This window comes from Melanotaenia boesemani, chromosome 3 (assembly GCF_017639745.1).
Source record: "Melanotaenia boesemani isolate fMelBoe1 chromosome 3, fMelBoe1.pri, whole genome shotgun sequence".
Lineage (NCBI taxonomy): Eukaryota > Metazoa > Chordata > Actinopteri > Atheriniformes > Melanotaeniidae > Melanotaenia > Melanotaenia boesemani.
The window spans coordinates 18,585,309-18,602,401 of record NC_055684.1 but is presented as its reverse complement, the minus strand read 5'-3'; the positions used below and the strand labels follow the sequence as shown (position 1 = coordinate 18,602,401).

General features: G+C 35.7%; 1 protein-coding gene across 1 annotated transcript; it reads left to right on the top strand.

Annotated features, from left to right (window-relative positions):
* The first annotated feature begins 8,933 nt into the window (after nucleotides 1–8,933).
* On the top strand, nucleotides 8,934–15,838 carry nmur3 (neuromedin U receptor 3). Its single transcript, XM_041980808.1, has 3 exons — nucleotides 8,934–9,099; nucleotides 10,245–11,161; nucleotides 15,233–15,838. The coding sequence occupies exons 2-3, from the start codon at nucleotides 10,321–10,323 to the stop codon at nucleotides 15,649–15,651; spliced, it is 1,260 nt and encodes a 419-aa protein (XP_041836742.1). The 5' UTR covers nucleotides 8,934–9,099; nucleotides 10,245–10,320; the 3' UTR covers nucleotides 15,652–15,838.
* Nucleotides 15,839–17,093: the final 1,255 nt, after the last annotated feature.

Below are 17,093 nucleotides of genomic sequence, written 5' to 3'. Positions count from 1 at the left end.
TTCTACTTTATCCTCTATATCTAATAAAATAAGCAGAAGTCTATAGGAGACAGAAGAGACCTTTCCTTATTGCTCCAGGTACATGCTTTTTCATTCGAATGCCTGTGTCTCCAGATATCAATTAAACCTTCCTGCCACATATGTTTTCTAATTCATTTATCTGTTGCGGGGGCACCTATTTATACTCTCATCTATCTCTGTGTTAAAGTCCTTCCTAATGAAGTACTAAACTATCTAAACTATTAAAATTTTCCATCTCCCTTCTGAATCTGTAAGATGTTTCATTATATGGCCTTTAAACTTGCGAAGCAGAATAACTACCCCTGCCGATCGATTGCTGCCACAAGAAAACCACAAATTCTTTTCCTTTAAATCCTCCATTATAAGTCTGTATCTGAAGTGTGAGATTCTTGAATAAAATAAAAAGCAACACCTTCATTCTGGCGATACAAAATCATACTTTTTCTCTTTATCTAATTTTTAATACCCCTGGCTTTAAAAGATAAAATAGAAATTGACATTCAACACCACTCTAAAAGAGACAAAAACCCCTCCAAAAAATAAATTAAAAAGCACTCAAAGATCCTCTCTTAGGATATGAGCTGCTGTTATGTCTGCAATAGATGAATCTAGATCTCACAGGACTCATTTCATTTTCCAAAATATGTTTTGGTTTGACTACCTAAACTTAAAACAAAAGGGGTGTTAACCAATGCAGTTTTGAGGGCATCCATGCTGTTTTTGAGTGTAAACACAGGTTGCACATGTGATGTCAGAGCATTTTTTGTTGCAGGTGGTGATGGGCCTAACATCACACCGGTGGGACCACCATAAAAAGGCAGATCAGCACATCAAAACTTAAAACCCCAGTTATTTATGCCCCCATACAGATGCATAAAGTATAAGACACAGTACACGCACTCTGTGTTTGAAAATGCTATTGCTCTGGTGATATTGTATGTATTAATTTTGTTTTGTTTCTTTGTTTTGGTTCTCATACTGTTTTGTTTGTCTGTTTATGACGTGCTGCAGACCTCTTGGCCAGGTCACCCTTGTGAAAGAGATCATGATCTCAATGGGTTTTTTCTATCTGGTTAAATAAAGGTTGAAAAAAAAAAAAAAAAAGAGTATTTGCATAAATCTGTGTTTTTGGGTGACGGACCAAATCGTAGAAAAATATATATGTTTTGTGAGATATCCTGCTACATGTGGACAAGGCTTTAATCTACAGTAAGATCTTGTATTTCATTTTCAGGGTCTTACCAATCACAAGACAAGCAGAAAGCAAAAATAAACTGGAAAGGGAATTCGGTTTCTTCTTTAGTGCAACCAAGCAAATTCTAATAGTAAAGTATTGTAATGTTGGACATGTGGTTCATGTTTACGATACGCTATCTCTACCAATATTTTTACGCTCTGTCCCCACAGAGATTGCACTATATTCATAGAAAAAGGTGTTCTTGTTCTGCTTCCTTTGATTACTTTGCATGTTCATGCTGACCAATAAAAGTAAGCTGTAACAGAGCATGCTGTCAAATATCTTGCTGAATGGTGGAATCAGAGAAGAGCTTTGGTCTCTAGATGAAAAGATGATTGTGTGGCATGTCCTTTGAGAACTTTTATAAAAAAATAATGCATTTAAGGCGAATGTAATGTAGCCTTATCTAATAGCATAGTTGGCAGCCAGGCTGAGGCATTTTTTCTTTTCTTTTTTTTTTTTTTTAAAGAAGAGCTCTAAGGCTCTGTTGTATGTAAAGTCACTACTGCTTCACCACTGCTCTCTCCTGCCACACTCTCCTGCCCCGCTCCTCCACTTTTCTCTCCCCCACTACTTCTGACTTTTTAAAACAGCCAACTAGTGTTAAGGTTGGGGACATTTAAATATTACACTCATCATGGTACTCATCAATATCACTTCTATTCCTCAGAATCTGAGTACCGAAAGTAGCAATAAATCAAGAACTTTGAATGTTTCTGTTTTCTTTTGTCATCTTCCTTTCCCCCTCGGGTTCTTTCCTCTTTCTTTTAATATTGGCTTTCTTGATCTGAAAATGCAACCAAGAATGAGTCAACTATCCGAAATTGTTTTGCTTTTTTTTTTTTTATACAGTACTGTTAATTATTTGTCACTTGTTATTTGTTACATATTTGTTAAACTTATTCTTGCTTAGGTACCTTTCTCTCAGCCTTTTCTTTTACATCTGCCACCTCTCTTGAGCGAGCTGCAGTAAAGATAAACAGGAAGAGGAGACACCAGTGTTCTTTTTCAAAATAAAGTGATTTGCAGAGCAGTGTCACATTTGCTGAGTATAATTTGACAGTTATTATGGAACATAAATGTGTGAAAATATAGACTTTATGTTTACACTTGTAAAAACTGAAAAAAAAAAAAAAAATCATTCTGAAGGCCTGGCAGCTTTTTTTTTTTTTTTTTTTTTGCCGTGGCAGTGCACCACGATCAGACCCTGAAATGATCAGAAGACAACAAATTTAAAGTATATAAGCAATTTATTATTACAAATGGAAACAAAATTAATGATAGAGCAGATTAATGAATTTTGACCCTGACAGCATAACCTCAAAACACTCAGGGTTGACTCAAGGAGTGCAGAGCCAGATGCTTGATTGGTTAAAAAAATCTTGTGTTTTATTCTAAAATTCTAAAGAAAAAGTCAAGGCAGAGGAACTGAAAAAACAGTGGAATGCAGACAAATGGACAAGACGATCTAGCACTGAAGGGAAAGGGAACACAGTTTAAATAGCTGGAAGTGAAGGAAGACAATAGGACGCAGGTAAAGACAATTAGCCATGGAGGGCATGGTATTAAGGTATGTGCTCTCATTTCCTGTTTGTGTTATTATGATTTACTTGAACCTGGTTGATTGTTTAAAATGGTGGAAGGAAGTGTTAACCATGTGATCCACCTGATTATGTAAAGATCAGCAGTTGTTCTTAATAAATGGAATGTGTGCCTGCAGAGCAGTGCTGATTCACACAGACCAAGAGTGAGTTCGAATACTGTGTTCTTGTCACGTTGAACACTGTTGCAGTAAAGTACACTCTGCTAACACATGGCATAGAAGCAAACCAAACAGGATATGGGATTGACAAGCATTTCAAAATGAAACAATCTTACACAAACTAAAAAAGGGTGCAGACAGATGCTGCACAACATCGTTAGACACTGACCAAGCAGTCTAATGAATTATGCATGAGCAAAAGCTTCTGAATTGATTAATGCTTTTGTGACCTTCACTGTCAGAATGACAGGACAACCAATCCAATACTGTATCAGCTGAGTGCTCACTGTCAATAAACCTTTATCAAAACAGGATGAGCTAGAAGGCCATGGGTTGTGGAGGTGTCTCTCTGATGTCACATTCAGCTACGTACAGGTAAGCTATAACAAAAGTGGTTCTGACATATTTACAAAGGGAAATTAAAGAAAGATGAGCTGGTTTGTTTGAAATCACACACAACAACAGACTGAAAAAGTCCTTTATCTCAAAACTCTTCAGCCTCTGGCAAACATTTCTGCTTGATTTCTGTTTATCAGAACACTGATCATTTCGGGCTTTGCCAGAATTCCCAAAAAGCTATTAATTTGTTACAGAATGCACAGCTATTCTTGGTATTTTCTTCACATGCATCTGTAATTCAAGATTTTATAAGTAATTTAAGAATCAAGGAGTCTGTTGAGCTGAAAACTGGTTGATATCATCATTCATCATTAGTCCAGACAAATCAAATGTCTGTTTATCTATATACATTATATCAATAGGGATGGATGAAGTAATCAACTTTTTAAAGAAACATCATATCTTATTATGTAAATAGTATTGTGTTTATTAAATTCTAATAATTAAAATATCAGAAAAATGAAATAGTCTTGTTAATAAATCATGCTTGTTAGCTTTATCATAAAATCATTAGTGCTTATTAAGTAGATTAACAATCCTGCTTCAACAAGTTAATCTACACAAGCTACATTTCTATTAGTCAGGTCACTAGCTCTGCAGCAAAACATCTGTCTGCAGCATTTAGTTAAGCTTGTTTTTATGCTGCATTTTATTCCAAAGAAAAAAAGAAATAAAAAATCAACCACAAACTGTGAATTCCATAACTACATATGACAACCTGTCACACATTTGTCATCATCACACAAGGTGTAGGTCTCCAGACACACTGCTTACGCACACAGCTTTACCAGACAGATGGGTTTGTTAAGAATCTATTATTTATAATGCATTCTATATACCAGCCTTAATCATGATAGATTGATTTATTCAATTAGATTAGAGACATGCTTGCCATACTTCAATGAGTTTGCAAAGTATATGCATTTAGTAAGAACTGGCAATAATGACTCAAAGGTCGAACACAGATTTGATTATAACATTAATTACACATGTGCATAAAGTTCCAAAAATTCAATCATGTATGTCTCTGGTTGGCATAAAGATTACAGACATACTCTCAAAAATGGATCGAGTGGCAGCTTGCAGGTAGGACAGAGAAATTGGCTTGGCTGAAAGAGAAGCAGGGAAGACAAAGTGAATTTTAGTTAAATAAAAGGGGGAAGAAAGAAGAAAAAAACAAGCTTAGTGTTCAATCAAGGATTGTCCATGACTGGGGTTGTAAGCTTGCATTAGAAGGAATCTAGGAAAGAGTAGATGGATGACCAGGGTACCGCAGATTGATGATGAGTGAAAGAGAAGGGGGATTATCACACCAACAGCACACTTACACACGCACACACGTAAAACACACACACCCACACAGAAACACTCACATACACAAAGTCAGACGGACAGGAAGATAGAGGAGCATACAAGAGGGAATAAAATAACAAGTCAAACTGAGTCTCCTAGACCATCCTGGTGTGAATGCACCCTTCGACATGCTTAACTCTTGGTTGTATTGATAAAAGACCATCAGTTACCTAAAACTGAGCCGATGTGAGGTTCTTTTTACTTCCACTTTAACAATCTCAAATAGGAGTAAATACCATAACCTCTTTGGTGTATGCGCCCATAGTCAACTTTTCAAAAGGAGTGCAGGTTATATTTTTTTATACAGATGTGGTCTCATCCCCATTCTGGGACTTTCAGGGTGGAGGAGGTTCTGTTTGACATGCTTTTCACAGCTGTGTGTCACTTAAGAATTCTTGAATATTTTGAAGTAATATTCTTTTGGACAGCTGACATAAAACATTCTGTGTGTCTTATATTTAGACCTTCAATCTTAATAATTTATTTGAAATATCCCTTGAGACAACTGTAGGACATTCAGAATCTTGTAGAGAATCCTCATTCATTTATTTATTGCTTAAAATTTATAATTTCCATTGCTGCAGGCTAAGAAGTATTACTTATGGGAAAATGCCTACACTCAAAGTCTTTTAAGAAGCATAATGAACCTCTAGAAGTTTTAAACTGAATTAGGCTGAATGTTTATTCTATGTAACATATCTCATTGTCATAAGTTTTTTTTTTTCTTTTGGGATCTTTGTGGGTGATAAGTGGAGAAAATACAGCTACTCTCCATAAAGCTATACCCTCTTCTTATTATTCTGAGGGTTCTCTGTCTCAGTGAAACTGACTCAAGTTGAACTAAATAATCCTCCTCTCATACCTTAGTTCATTTCATCTTCTACTTTTACTTTAGTCCAAAATCTGAACAAACCCAAAAACAACACAAGTTATGTTGACAGCTCTAGCTGTTCATATAGCTATCTTCACAACATTTACTGTTCTACAATGTCTTCATGTCTGTACATGCTTTGGGGAATAACACCAATAGTAGTTCAACTTTGTTGAAATCTTGGGTTCAAAGCCTTTGTTTTTTCTTCCCATTGACCATGCTCCTTTTCCTTCTCAGTGATTTGCCTTCATTGCTCACATATGGAGTGACAGCAATAAATATACTGATGGATAAAACTAAAAAACAAAATTAGCTTGAAACTTAGAACCTGCCAGTTAAATGGAGTAATAAAATAAATAAATAAATAAATAAATAAATAAAACAAAGACCACAGTTTTTCAAACTAGATCTGCATTCTTTCATTATTTCATGTTTATCATCTTATTTCTTTTTAGAGTAGAATACATTAAATCACTTTTTGTATCTCAAGTAGTAAATACAGCCCTACAATTATTTGCTGCACCAACATTCATAATATCTTATTTAGATGTTCCTGCTTTTCATTATACACAAGTGTAATAATGATTTTTATCAGGGCCGCTGCTGGCTGATTGGGTACCCTAAGCACAACTGCTTTGCGGTGCCCACAAAGTGTTACATGCACTAACACAGCCACAACAACAGCCTGATTTAGAGAAAAGCTTTTCTGTTTGTTTTTGGCGTTGTTGTGACTCACAGCAGTCTGCCTCTCTGTTAATAAATCGTCAACAACAATGGATCCCACTACATCATTCAGAAGGCTGTAAAAATTTGTAACTTTATATATGCTGTGATTGTAATTATGACTGTACATAAGCCGGATAATTTTGGTGACCCCCAGGCGAAGTTGGTGCCCTACGCGCAGTGTGTGATGCAGTGAATTTCATACATAGATTAGATTAGAGATTAGATTAGACTTTATTATCTCACAGTGGAGAAATTCACTTGTTACAGCAGCTCTTGTTATAGAATAAAGTGCAGAAAGACAGAATAAGGTGAACATGCATCACAGCAAGAAGGTGCAATATAAATTATTTACAAGAAAAAGTCTAAGAAAAGCAAAAATATGTACCATTATAAGTATAAAAGATATATATATATATATATATAATATATATATATATATATATATATACTATATATATATATAAAATATAACAACAACTTCACAGACTATATACATATTTACATGGTGATGGTGGGATATGAAGAATATGATGACATTGATAATGGGGGGTATTGCACAGTAAAATATAAATAAATATTACACAGTATTATGACTATACAGATAAGTTGTACAGTCTGACAGCAGTGGGAATGAAGGACCTGCGGTGTCTCAGTCTGCTACTGAAGGAGCTGCTCAGCCCCTCCACAGTCTGGTGCAGTGGGTGAGAGGTGTTGTCCATGATGGATGTGAGCTTGGCCAACATCCTCCTCTCACCCACCTCCTCCACAGAGTCCAGCGGGCAGCCCAGGACAGAGCTAGCCCTCCATACTAATGTTCTTGCTGTAGAAAATGATTTGATAATTCCCAAAACAACAACTGTTAATTTTACCCCTGTGACTGTTAGGCCATTTTTCTCCTTCATTTAATTCCTAATTTGTTAATTAAGTAAAAATGTCCACATTAATGGAATCAGTAAAAAAGTGGGATGAACACAACACTCACCCAGGACTCATAAGGGGCAGCCCCATGTTATGCTCAGCAAAAAGCTTTGATGCAATTTTAAGAATATGAAATAACCCTGTTTTTGTGATAAAGAAAGAAACTAATTAAGGAAAGTGTACCTGGCAGTGGTCTCTGCTCTGAAATGAAGGGGGCCTGTCTACTGTGGATGCTGGCTGACAAAGCTTACATCAGCTCAAGGAAACCAAATCGATGGGGCAAACAGAACTAAGTTTGTTTTAACCAAACCAAACAAATAATGAATCACAAACCTACACAACAGATAATAAATGTTTTATTTATGTTCCACCTGTGGAGCAAGTTATCAACACTATTAAACTGTGCAACTTATATTCTCATAATGAGTTTGTTTAGCAGTCGAGGCAATGGCTGGCACACTTATGCCAAAGGGACAAAATCAGTCTGGTCATGATAAACTGCCAGAGCAGTCATTCTGTTAATCCCAGCTATCTGTGGTGAAAGTTTTACTACTACAATGTGCAAAGTAAAGGAGGTGCTGGTGATGATCCTACACACTCACTAAGGCTATCCTCATTGCTGAGATACTTACTTATTTATTTTTTTTAGAGGTTTTTCACGTTCTAATTTAATTTGGGGTCAGTGTCGGACTTCAGAATGAACAGTTTACTGTCCTAAAGTGACCTGCAAGCACCGATGAGGACGTGATGTGTCACACAACTCGTGATCTTTACAGAGCTAAATGTGGATGCTACACATGTTAGCATTTGTCTATCAGTTTTGAAGTTCTGTTGCTCTCTTATTCTCTTAGTCAACAGAATTATGTTCTAATATTGTTTTGGTTGTTGTTTACATATGATCTTGTTACATCGCGCCTCCTCTGGTGCAGAATTGTGATGTGGCTCAGTTCAGTGAATTAAAAGCTGGATAAAATGTGACATGATCGTTTGGACTGACATCTCTGAACCCCTGTTTAGTGCTCACTCACTCACTGAAATACATTGGATTGGTGAAGCTGATTTCATTGACTTGTTGATAACATCTGTTTAATCCTGATATAACTTAGGGAGAAATTGTTTGTACCTATTTGCATGTTTCTGCATCAGCCTGCCAGCTGTGAAAACGTGATTTTTATTTCATTTGTTTATTCATTTTATTTGTGTTTTGTTTCTATTGACAAACTTCGGTTGCAGTTGTTATTGTGAAGCACTTTGGGCAACTGAATCTGTTCTTATATTTTTAATGTGCTATATACATACATTTCACACACACACACACACACACACACACACACACACACACACACACACATATATATATATATATATAAAACAACATTTTTTCGGCATTGTCATTTCATTCAATAAATGAAACAACAATTTTTTAGTATTAACTTCTTTCTAATCTTTCTCTTTGTAGACAGAAGTCTCTGCATGGCCTCTTAATTTTAAATCAAATTACGCAAATGTGTGATCCCATGATTTCTCATTTTTCATTCTCTCCTCCTCCTCTCTGCCTCCCTCTCTCTCTCTCCCTCTTTCCATCGCAGATAATCTCTCTGAAGGTGGATGCAGCTGCAGCAGTTAAAATCCTCCTCTGTGGACCCTCGTCTCTCTCCTTTCCTCTGTATCAACCTAAAGCGTACCAACCAACTTTTAAATTTACCTGATGATCTTTCATTTATCGCATTTGCTCTACTTTTACCCCATTTACAAGCATGACTGCAGAAATAGTGCAGTGTAAGAGGTGACTTGCAGCACATCAACATCAAGGTAAGGATTTCTCGTCAATATTTTCTATTTTTAGCTAAAGTTGAAAACTGCAAATGTTTGATCAGTTTTAAAATGTGCCATTTTCTCTTTTTGAGGTCTATTTACTAATTATTATTGGGTTTTTATTATCATTTATTTTTATTGATGCATCAAAGTATTGAAGTACAAAACAACAAAAAGGCAAAAAAGCAAAAACAAAATAATAGAAACAGCCAACTGAAGAATGTGGATTAAAATGAATTTGTGATTTAATTGCCTAAAATGTAATAGTTACAGAACATAGTTCTTTATAAAATTATCAAAGGGGTTTAATTTAGGATTTTCTGTAGGGATTATCAAAGATATCTAGTTCACTTCATTTTTGCTAAACATGTCTGGGCTTACATGATGTGTTCGATGTAGAAGCATAATTAACCTTTCAGAAGAAGTCATTAGCATATATCAGTGAAGCATGGGTAATGGCAATTATTCTCTACAGCCACCAGTTGATGAGAATGCTCTGAATCACATTATTGTGGTAGTAAAAGGTACACCCCGAGGACAGCAATTCCAATGCCAGTCAAATCTGTTTTAGTGCTATTTCTTCATCATATATGATGAATTTAAAAAAAAGAAAAAAAATATTTTTGACTTGAGGATGGTTTCCCAAAATAACATAATCTGGGCAAAAGCAAGTCTATTAAAAAAAATAATAAGAAGAAAAACTATTATTGCTTCTATTTAACAATAAATAAAAATCTGCAGGCAACATATTAATAGTGTGTTCGGGTTATTGCCGGTTCATGTATCAAAAATACTTGGCTCTTTTATGATTGTTGTTTCTTTTGTTCTCAAATAATTTATGATTTCTCTTACCATTACGATGACAAAAATAAGCAATACATTTCGGGATTTCTCAAATAAGAAAAACAGACTCTAATTAGAATAATTAATTATTCTTTATTTATTATTCCTTAAGCAAGGAAATAATCAGCTCATGAATCAACAGATCAAATGATGCTAATCAATCTTTCATTTTAAGCATGCTTGACAAATAAATAAATTCAACAGAACTGAGCCATAAAACAAAACATAAAATCACAACATCAGAATTTTGATTATATTACAGTTTACTCTTCATTACCATTTTTCTTTTTTTTTCACAGGTCCAGACACCAAACGCAGACACCAGTACAGGATGTGTTGACATCTCACATCATCCCAGCAGCTCTCCTTAGTACCATGGAGCTCGCTTTGCAGGCCTCTGCTTCATCTGCACCACTCTACAACACTAGCCTGCCAACAAATCCCTCAGGGAATTACACTATTGACCAAATCTCTGATGTCAACCTATTTGAAATCCTTGGTCCAAAACGATCTCCCTTCTTTTGTCCAGTGACCATAGTTTACCTTCTCATCTTTCTCACTGGTTTGACTGGAAATCTGCTTACATGTGCAGTTATAGCAAAGCACAAGAAGATGCGAAACCCTACCAACTTTTATCTAGTGAGCCTAGCTGTGTCTGATCTCCTTGTGCTTATGTTTGGAATGCCCTTAGAGATTTATGACCTCTGGCAAAACTACCCATTTCCCTTCGGTGAAGGCGGCTGCTACTTCAAGACCTTCCTTTTTGAAACCGTCTGCTTTGCCTCCATCCTCAACGTCACAGCGCTGAGTGTGGAGAGGTACATTGCCGTTGTACATCCTCTCAAAACACGATACCTGTCGACCAACCAGCATGCCAAACGTGTCATCACAATTGTGTGGGTGGTGTCGATGATCTGTGCAATCCCCAACACCTCACTGCATGGCATTTTCTACTTGCCAGAAAGAATGGAGGAGTCAGCCATATGTGCTGTGCTCAAGCCCATATGGATCTATAACTTAGTCATGCAAATCACAACTGTGTTCTTCTACTTTGTTCCAATGATGATTATTACCATACTGTACTTAGTGATGGGCATTCATTTGAGCAGGGAAAGGCAACATGCCAGAGGGAACTTAGGAAAGAATTGCTGTAGCAGCACCAGAAAGAAGATCAGCGTGGAGAACAGGCGCAGAAGACAAGTCATCAAGATGCTTTGTGAGTACATAAGTGCAATGGAATATCAATATTCTCTGAATGGATCATTTGTATTCTGATGGGCTTTATATAGATTTATACCTTTTGATATACAGTCTATCAAGCTTAGTGTGAAGCTTTACTGTAATTCATTAATCACTTTCTTAATTCTTTCCAACTTTGCATTGGAGCTTTTATTCCAGATGACCATTTCAGTCTTTATAAATCCTTTCTCTATAAGCTAAAATTGCAACATGTATAGAATTCCATGAGTCACTCTGAAAGCTTATTTCCTGTACAAACGTCTTACTGCCGGTAATGGATTTCTGTCACTAACACAAGTAGAAAGCTTCACAGGGATTTTCTCAGCTGATTTCTGGATTCGTGCTTTTGTCAGAGCTCTTCTCATAAGTGAACAAGAGTCTGTTGGAAAAGCTTAGGTTGGGTATTAGCACAACCTGTTGCTTTATTGATTATGTTTCCAGACAACAAAAACTGTCAATCAGAACAGATAGAAAGACAAAACAAACAAAAATGAAAAAAACAGTCCAGGATAACTTTTGAAAGGTTAAGATATTGTGTTATAAGTGTTTTCTTTTACCTGAAAATTGATTTTTGTAATAACACACATCTACAGTTAAGGAGAAATAAGACCTAATATCACAAACTTTCTTGAGCATTTTAGTTTTATGCTTCTGTCCTTTAAAGTAGAGGTTAGCTATCAATCTATACCAAAATAAAGAGAGAAAATATTTCTTGGAGACTTACTATACACTTGATATGTAAAAGTTTGAAATGTTACCCCATGTGCCATTGCTCATGTGAGATATATGTAGAATACATAAAATATTAATTTTGTAGATACAATACTTGTGGTTTTGGAGCATTTTCATGGTAACAACATGCAACCCATGTTAATTCCCCATGTAAAATCCATTCAACTGCAAATGAAACCAATGTAAATTCCCATGTAATAATCACATGACACCCCTGCAAATTCCCATCTAAAACCTATATAATCACGTCAACCCCATGTAAATTCCCTTGTGAAACACACATAACCACACATGAAATCCATTTAAATTGCCACATGAAACCCATATAGGCACATGTGAAACCCATGAGATTACATATAGAACCCATGGGATTTTGTATGGTCAAATTTTACATGTTAAATGTGTTATTACCATAAAAATATTTTAAAACCACAGGTTTGCAATGTGTTAAATATGTATTTCACATATCCCTCATATTTCACATTCTCATGTCCAAAACCACAAGGGGTGAAAAATGTTTTTTTTCTGTAAAGGTATAAATTTAAAATGACGCACAACCATACCCTTACAGGGAGTACAGTATTTTACACAAAACCGTCTTATGTCAGTTGTGAGCCTGCAGGCTACACATTGGAGTGCAGTATCACAGTTTTTAAGGGATGTGTTTGTTTTTTCAATGTTGAGATGATGGTCATTTAAACCCAGCATTTAAATGAAAACAGTGCAAAGACAACATTTCAGTTAACATTAAGAAAAAAATGGCAGATTTTTGGATTGACGCTACCAAAGTTTAAACAGGGGTTTGAACACAGCTGACAAGACTCAGTGACAAGATTTGGTCTAGAAACTGAAATAGGGATAAACACTAACAGCTGCAGCTTGAAGAAAGTGTTTGAGATAAATAAGGGTAAAAAAAAAAAAAAAAAGTTAGGAGTTGTTTCTCAAATGTAAAGGCACAAAGTTTTTTCCCGCAGTTTTGTTTTCATTATTTGGTTAGGTTCTGGAAATGATCATTGTTTAGGTTGCAAAAGTATTGACCTCTTAACAAGGTTAAAAAGAGGTTAGAAGGTAAACATTTTCCTCTAGAAACAAGCTTAATGTTTTTTGTTTCTGGTTACAATACCTTACGTTGTACTCAAACAAACATTGATCATTTTTACCCCCTTAAAATAGAAAAACAATCAACTATTACTTTTTCTTTACTTAATATGAAATAAAGCTAAATGAACACACATATATACACACACAAACACAAAGACTAAATTGATTTGAGTCAACAGATTTTATCTACCTCTGGCTAATTTGTTTTTGTTTTTTTTATTAAAATGAGAGTGTATTTATTTTGATACCAATGTTGTTTGCTACATCATTTTATATTATACAGTATACACAAAACTACTGAGGCAGCTTCAACTTTAAAGACATGTTGATCTACAAATCTGTGTTTCTGGTTATTTTCCACAGTCATTCATGTCTCTCAGTATTCACCACAGACATAATTATTTACATACAATAAACTGTGAAGGATCCTACAATGGCGTGTAGAACTGCCCAGGGTGTACTTTGTCTATCACTTCATGACATCTGTAAATCTGGAAAAGATTATAAAAATATGGGAAAAAGATTCAAGACAGCGATAACATTATTTATTTGACAAATTAACATCCTTCAGGATTACATGAGCTGTGAGAATTACAGGAGCAGGATATTTTATTGCTTTTCCACCAAAAGTCAAAAAAACATTGAAGTGGGAAATTGGAAATACTGGAGCAAAAAAACAGAGCTTTAATGTGTAATTAAAAAAAGATGACAACCCCCTTTGAAAATTATTAGAAAGAAACTTATAATAAAACTAGAGAAAATGCTTCTTCCCTACAGGTGGCAGTAGAGCACCTTAAGCTGGAAAATTCATTTTAAGGGGGAAAAAAAGATTAAGAAAAATGTGCCGAATGGATGGTATGGCTATTCTAGGGTTTAATGTATTAAATATGCATGTTCCTTGCATTCATGAATAAGAATATCACAATATTTTCGAGCCAGAGTGTCATTTGTTTGGGCAGTGTTCATGGTGAGCTGCTGCACTTGGGTTAATGGTGGAAACAGAAGCTGGGCTAATTTGCATATTCCAAGCTCTTCACATTTTTATGAGGTCCGGGGATGATAGTTTTCATTGTAAAATTTACATCACCTTTGTTTTCTTTCAAAATTCTTTGGGATATTGCAAAACGGTGGCCATAGTGTTGTTTTATTACAGCACTTAGTTAAACTCAAACAGTGCAGACGAATTTTATTCAAAACTAACTTTCTCTTGCATTATACTGAACACCTCAAAGTTTTACACACACACACACACACACACACACACACACACACACACACACACACACACACACACACACACACACATGCACACACAAAAGCACATCTTATAGCTTTATCGGTGGAATAAGTCAATATAGAATACAAAATGTGATTTTTACCAAACAAAACCTAAAATGTTTTAATAAGGTGGAAAATAAAATAGATAAAATCCCAAGAACTCCAACAAACCAACCAATAAAGTCTCTTCAATGTTATATGTTAATTGTGATAAAAAGCCAAAATTCAGCATGACTCAGCAGTGCTTCTTTCAGTGAAAACACCAGTAGACCATTATCTAGTACTGACAGAGGAATTTAAAAACACTCCATGTAGGGAAACATTTACAGCTGGTTTCTTTTCAGTTTCTATTTACAGGTGATAACAGAAGTGCAACAGGACAACACAAGCTTTCATCAAGTTGAAGTTCTGATAAGACCGTCCATGTTTGATCTATTACCAGCTTTTTAAATCATTTCTAAGGGAGTTCATTTCTAATACGAGTTTGCTTTCATGTAGATGTTTGATTGTGGCTGCCATAGTCCTTATAATGGATCGAGTTTCCATTGCATTAATATTCTGTAGAGCCATTTGCTTTAAATATGGTATGAATCAACCTGAAGTGCAAATTTAAACTGACTTATGCAATTAATTGTCATGTTTTTTTAAGCTCAGAAATAGGACTGAAAGAACAGAAAGGATTCTGTTGAACATCAGTACATAATCTCAGCTCTTTTAGCCTTAAACTGTCATTTAAAATTGATTCGTTAGGAAAATCTCTTTGTGGTAAGGCTGCTCATAGATTTCGGAAAAGTGCCACATGGCTTAATTGCTTTTTTTCCAATAAAAAAGAACCACAAGCCACAGGGTTTCAGAACAAACAGTTTGATTGTTAACAATGGGGTGTATGCTATGAGGATGTCCATAAGCATGCTCTCTCTCTGGCCTGTATCTTCAGCAATTGTGGTGGGAGTGTTTGGAGTCTGCTGGGCGCCCTTCCACATCGAGCGGCTCCTGTGGAGTTCAGTCAGTCAGTGGACTGACTTGATGCACAACGTTTATCAGTATGTCCACCTACTATCGGGCATCTTCTTCTACCTCAGCTCTGCAGTCAACCCTATCATCTACAGCCTACTCTCCACACGGTTCAGGGAGTGTTTCCGGGAACTTGTGTGCTCTCACTTGGAAGACAACAGCTCTGTCAGAGACTCCCCACCTAATATTCTGCTGGAGCCCTCTATTTCAAGGTCCAGAACTCTGACAGAGGGTAAGGAGTCCAGTTCTATCATCCCTTTGCTGTCACCTAACGTAAGTATGGACACTGCAGTCCTCACTTACAAGTGCAAAGAGACGACTTGCAAGACCTCTGTGTTCTGAAATATGTTTTAAATGAGTAAAGAAGCAGCTAAATCAGAGTCACTTTGATACGATAGACTGATATTTGGGGACATGTTTATGTGCTTTAATACAAACAGACTGACATTGTATTGAATATCAGTCTTCTGCTGCTACTAGTGGAAGCAGTTAGCCTGACACCATCAGAAGCTGAATTTAAATTGAAAAATAAAATAACATAAGAAAAAAAAAAAAAAAAACAGTAGCCTCTTTATGTACATGTTCACATGTGTTGTACAAATGCTTCACTTCTAACTATGCTTTTTTTCCACATTTACCTCAGTTATACCTTAATTGGAAGCGCAATGCTTACAGCGCTGTGGGAGGTAAGACAACAAGATGTGTCTTATTCAAACTATCACTCCCATCTCTCTTTTAGGTGCATACCAGCATCTACAAGAAGATGTGGATGCATGCATTAGGGTAATTAATGAATAGAAACAGCTGACAGATTGTATCAGCTGATTGACTTTTAAATTGAGATAGCTCAACATATTTTGAGAGTCAAACCAAACTTTTTAAAGTCGAATTAAAACTTAAAACGTGACTTGGTACATAATAACATGTCTTGTTATCTTCAGATCTTCTTTGAGCCATGGCCTAAGAGCATTTTCTAATGTAGAAATGTAAAGTGATGGTGCTATGAGGTTCAGATTATATGGTTTAGTGAAATGTAGTGGCATAAGCTACACACTGCAACAAAATGCATACTCTGCACCTTACCCTTCAGTTTTCCATATGTTGAAAAACCACAGTGGCTGTAAAATAAACGTAGAAGCTTGCTCTGTAGCCACTTCATGATTTGCCCTTTGCAAGTTGATAAAAAATACCCGTGCGACATAATAAAGGGTCAGACTGGTGAGAAACAAGTCTTCATAAGGTGGTTTAAAAATACATTGATTCTTATTTTCATGTGTTGCAATGCTAATCAAAAAAATAATTTGAAATGTTGCATAACATTTCTGCTAATAGTTCACTTGAATTGTGACATATGGAATTTTAAACAAACAGCTGATAGAAAAGGGAAGGTAAAAAGGTGAGCAGTATAAAGTAATGTAATGATACAGTTGATTAAGAGCCATACAAAGATCTGCCAGACAATCTGGTACTGATAGGCAGAAAAGCTCAGGGTACATCAAAAAGTGAAATGAGGAAGCCGTGGTCTTTTTGGAGCGCTGATTATACCTTCATGTATTCAGCTTTCTTGTGAACACATTGTATCTCATTATGCTTATATTATAAACTTTCAGTGTATCTTCTTGGTTTTACTGTACAACTAAAATGTTTATTTTTTTTTATTATAATGGGGTTTTACCTGCATTATACTTAAGTCAGTGCCAAAGCTTTGAGTCAGTAAGGAATTCTGATATCCTAAGCTAGGAGCAAGGAGCTAATCAGAGTGGTTTACCAGAAGAGCAAATATT

Excerpts from the sequence above, each read along its gene's own strand:
- nmur3 (XM_041980808.1), top strand. The coding sequence starts at position 10,321 with ATGGAGCTCGCTTTGCAGGCCTCTGCTTCATCTGCACCACTCTACAAC. Across the intron at positions 11,162-15,232 it reads ACAAGTCATCAAGATGCTTT|CAATTGTGGTGGGAGTGTTT; the intron begins GTGAGTACATAA and ends CTGTATCTTCAG.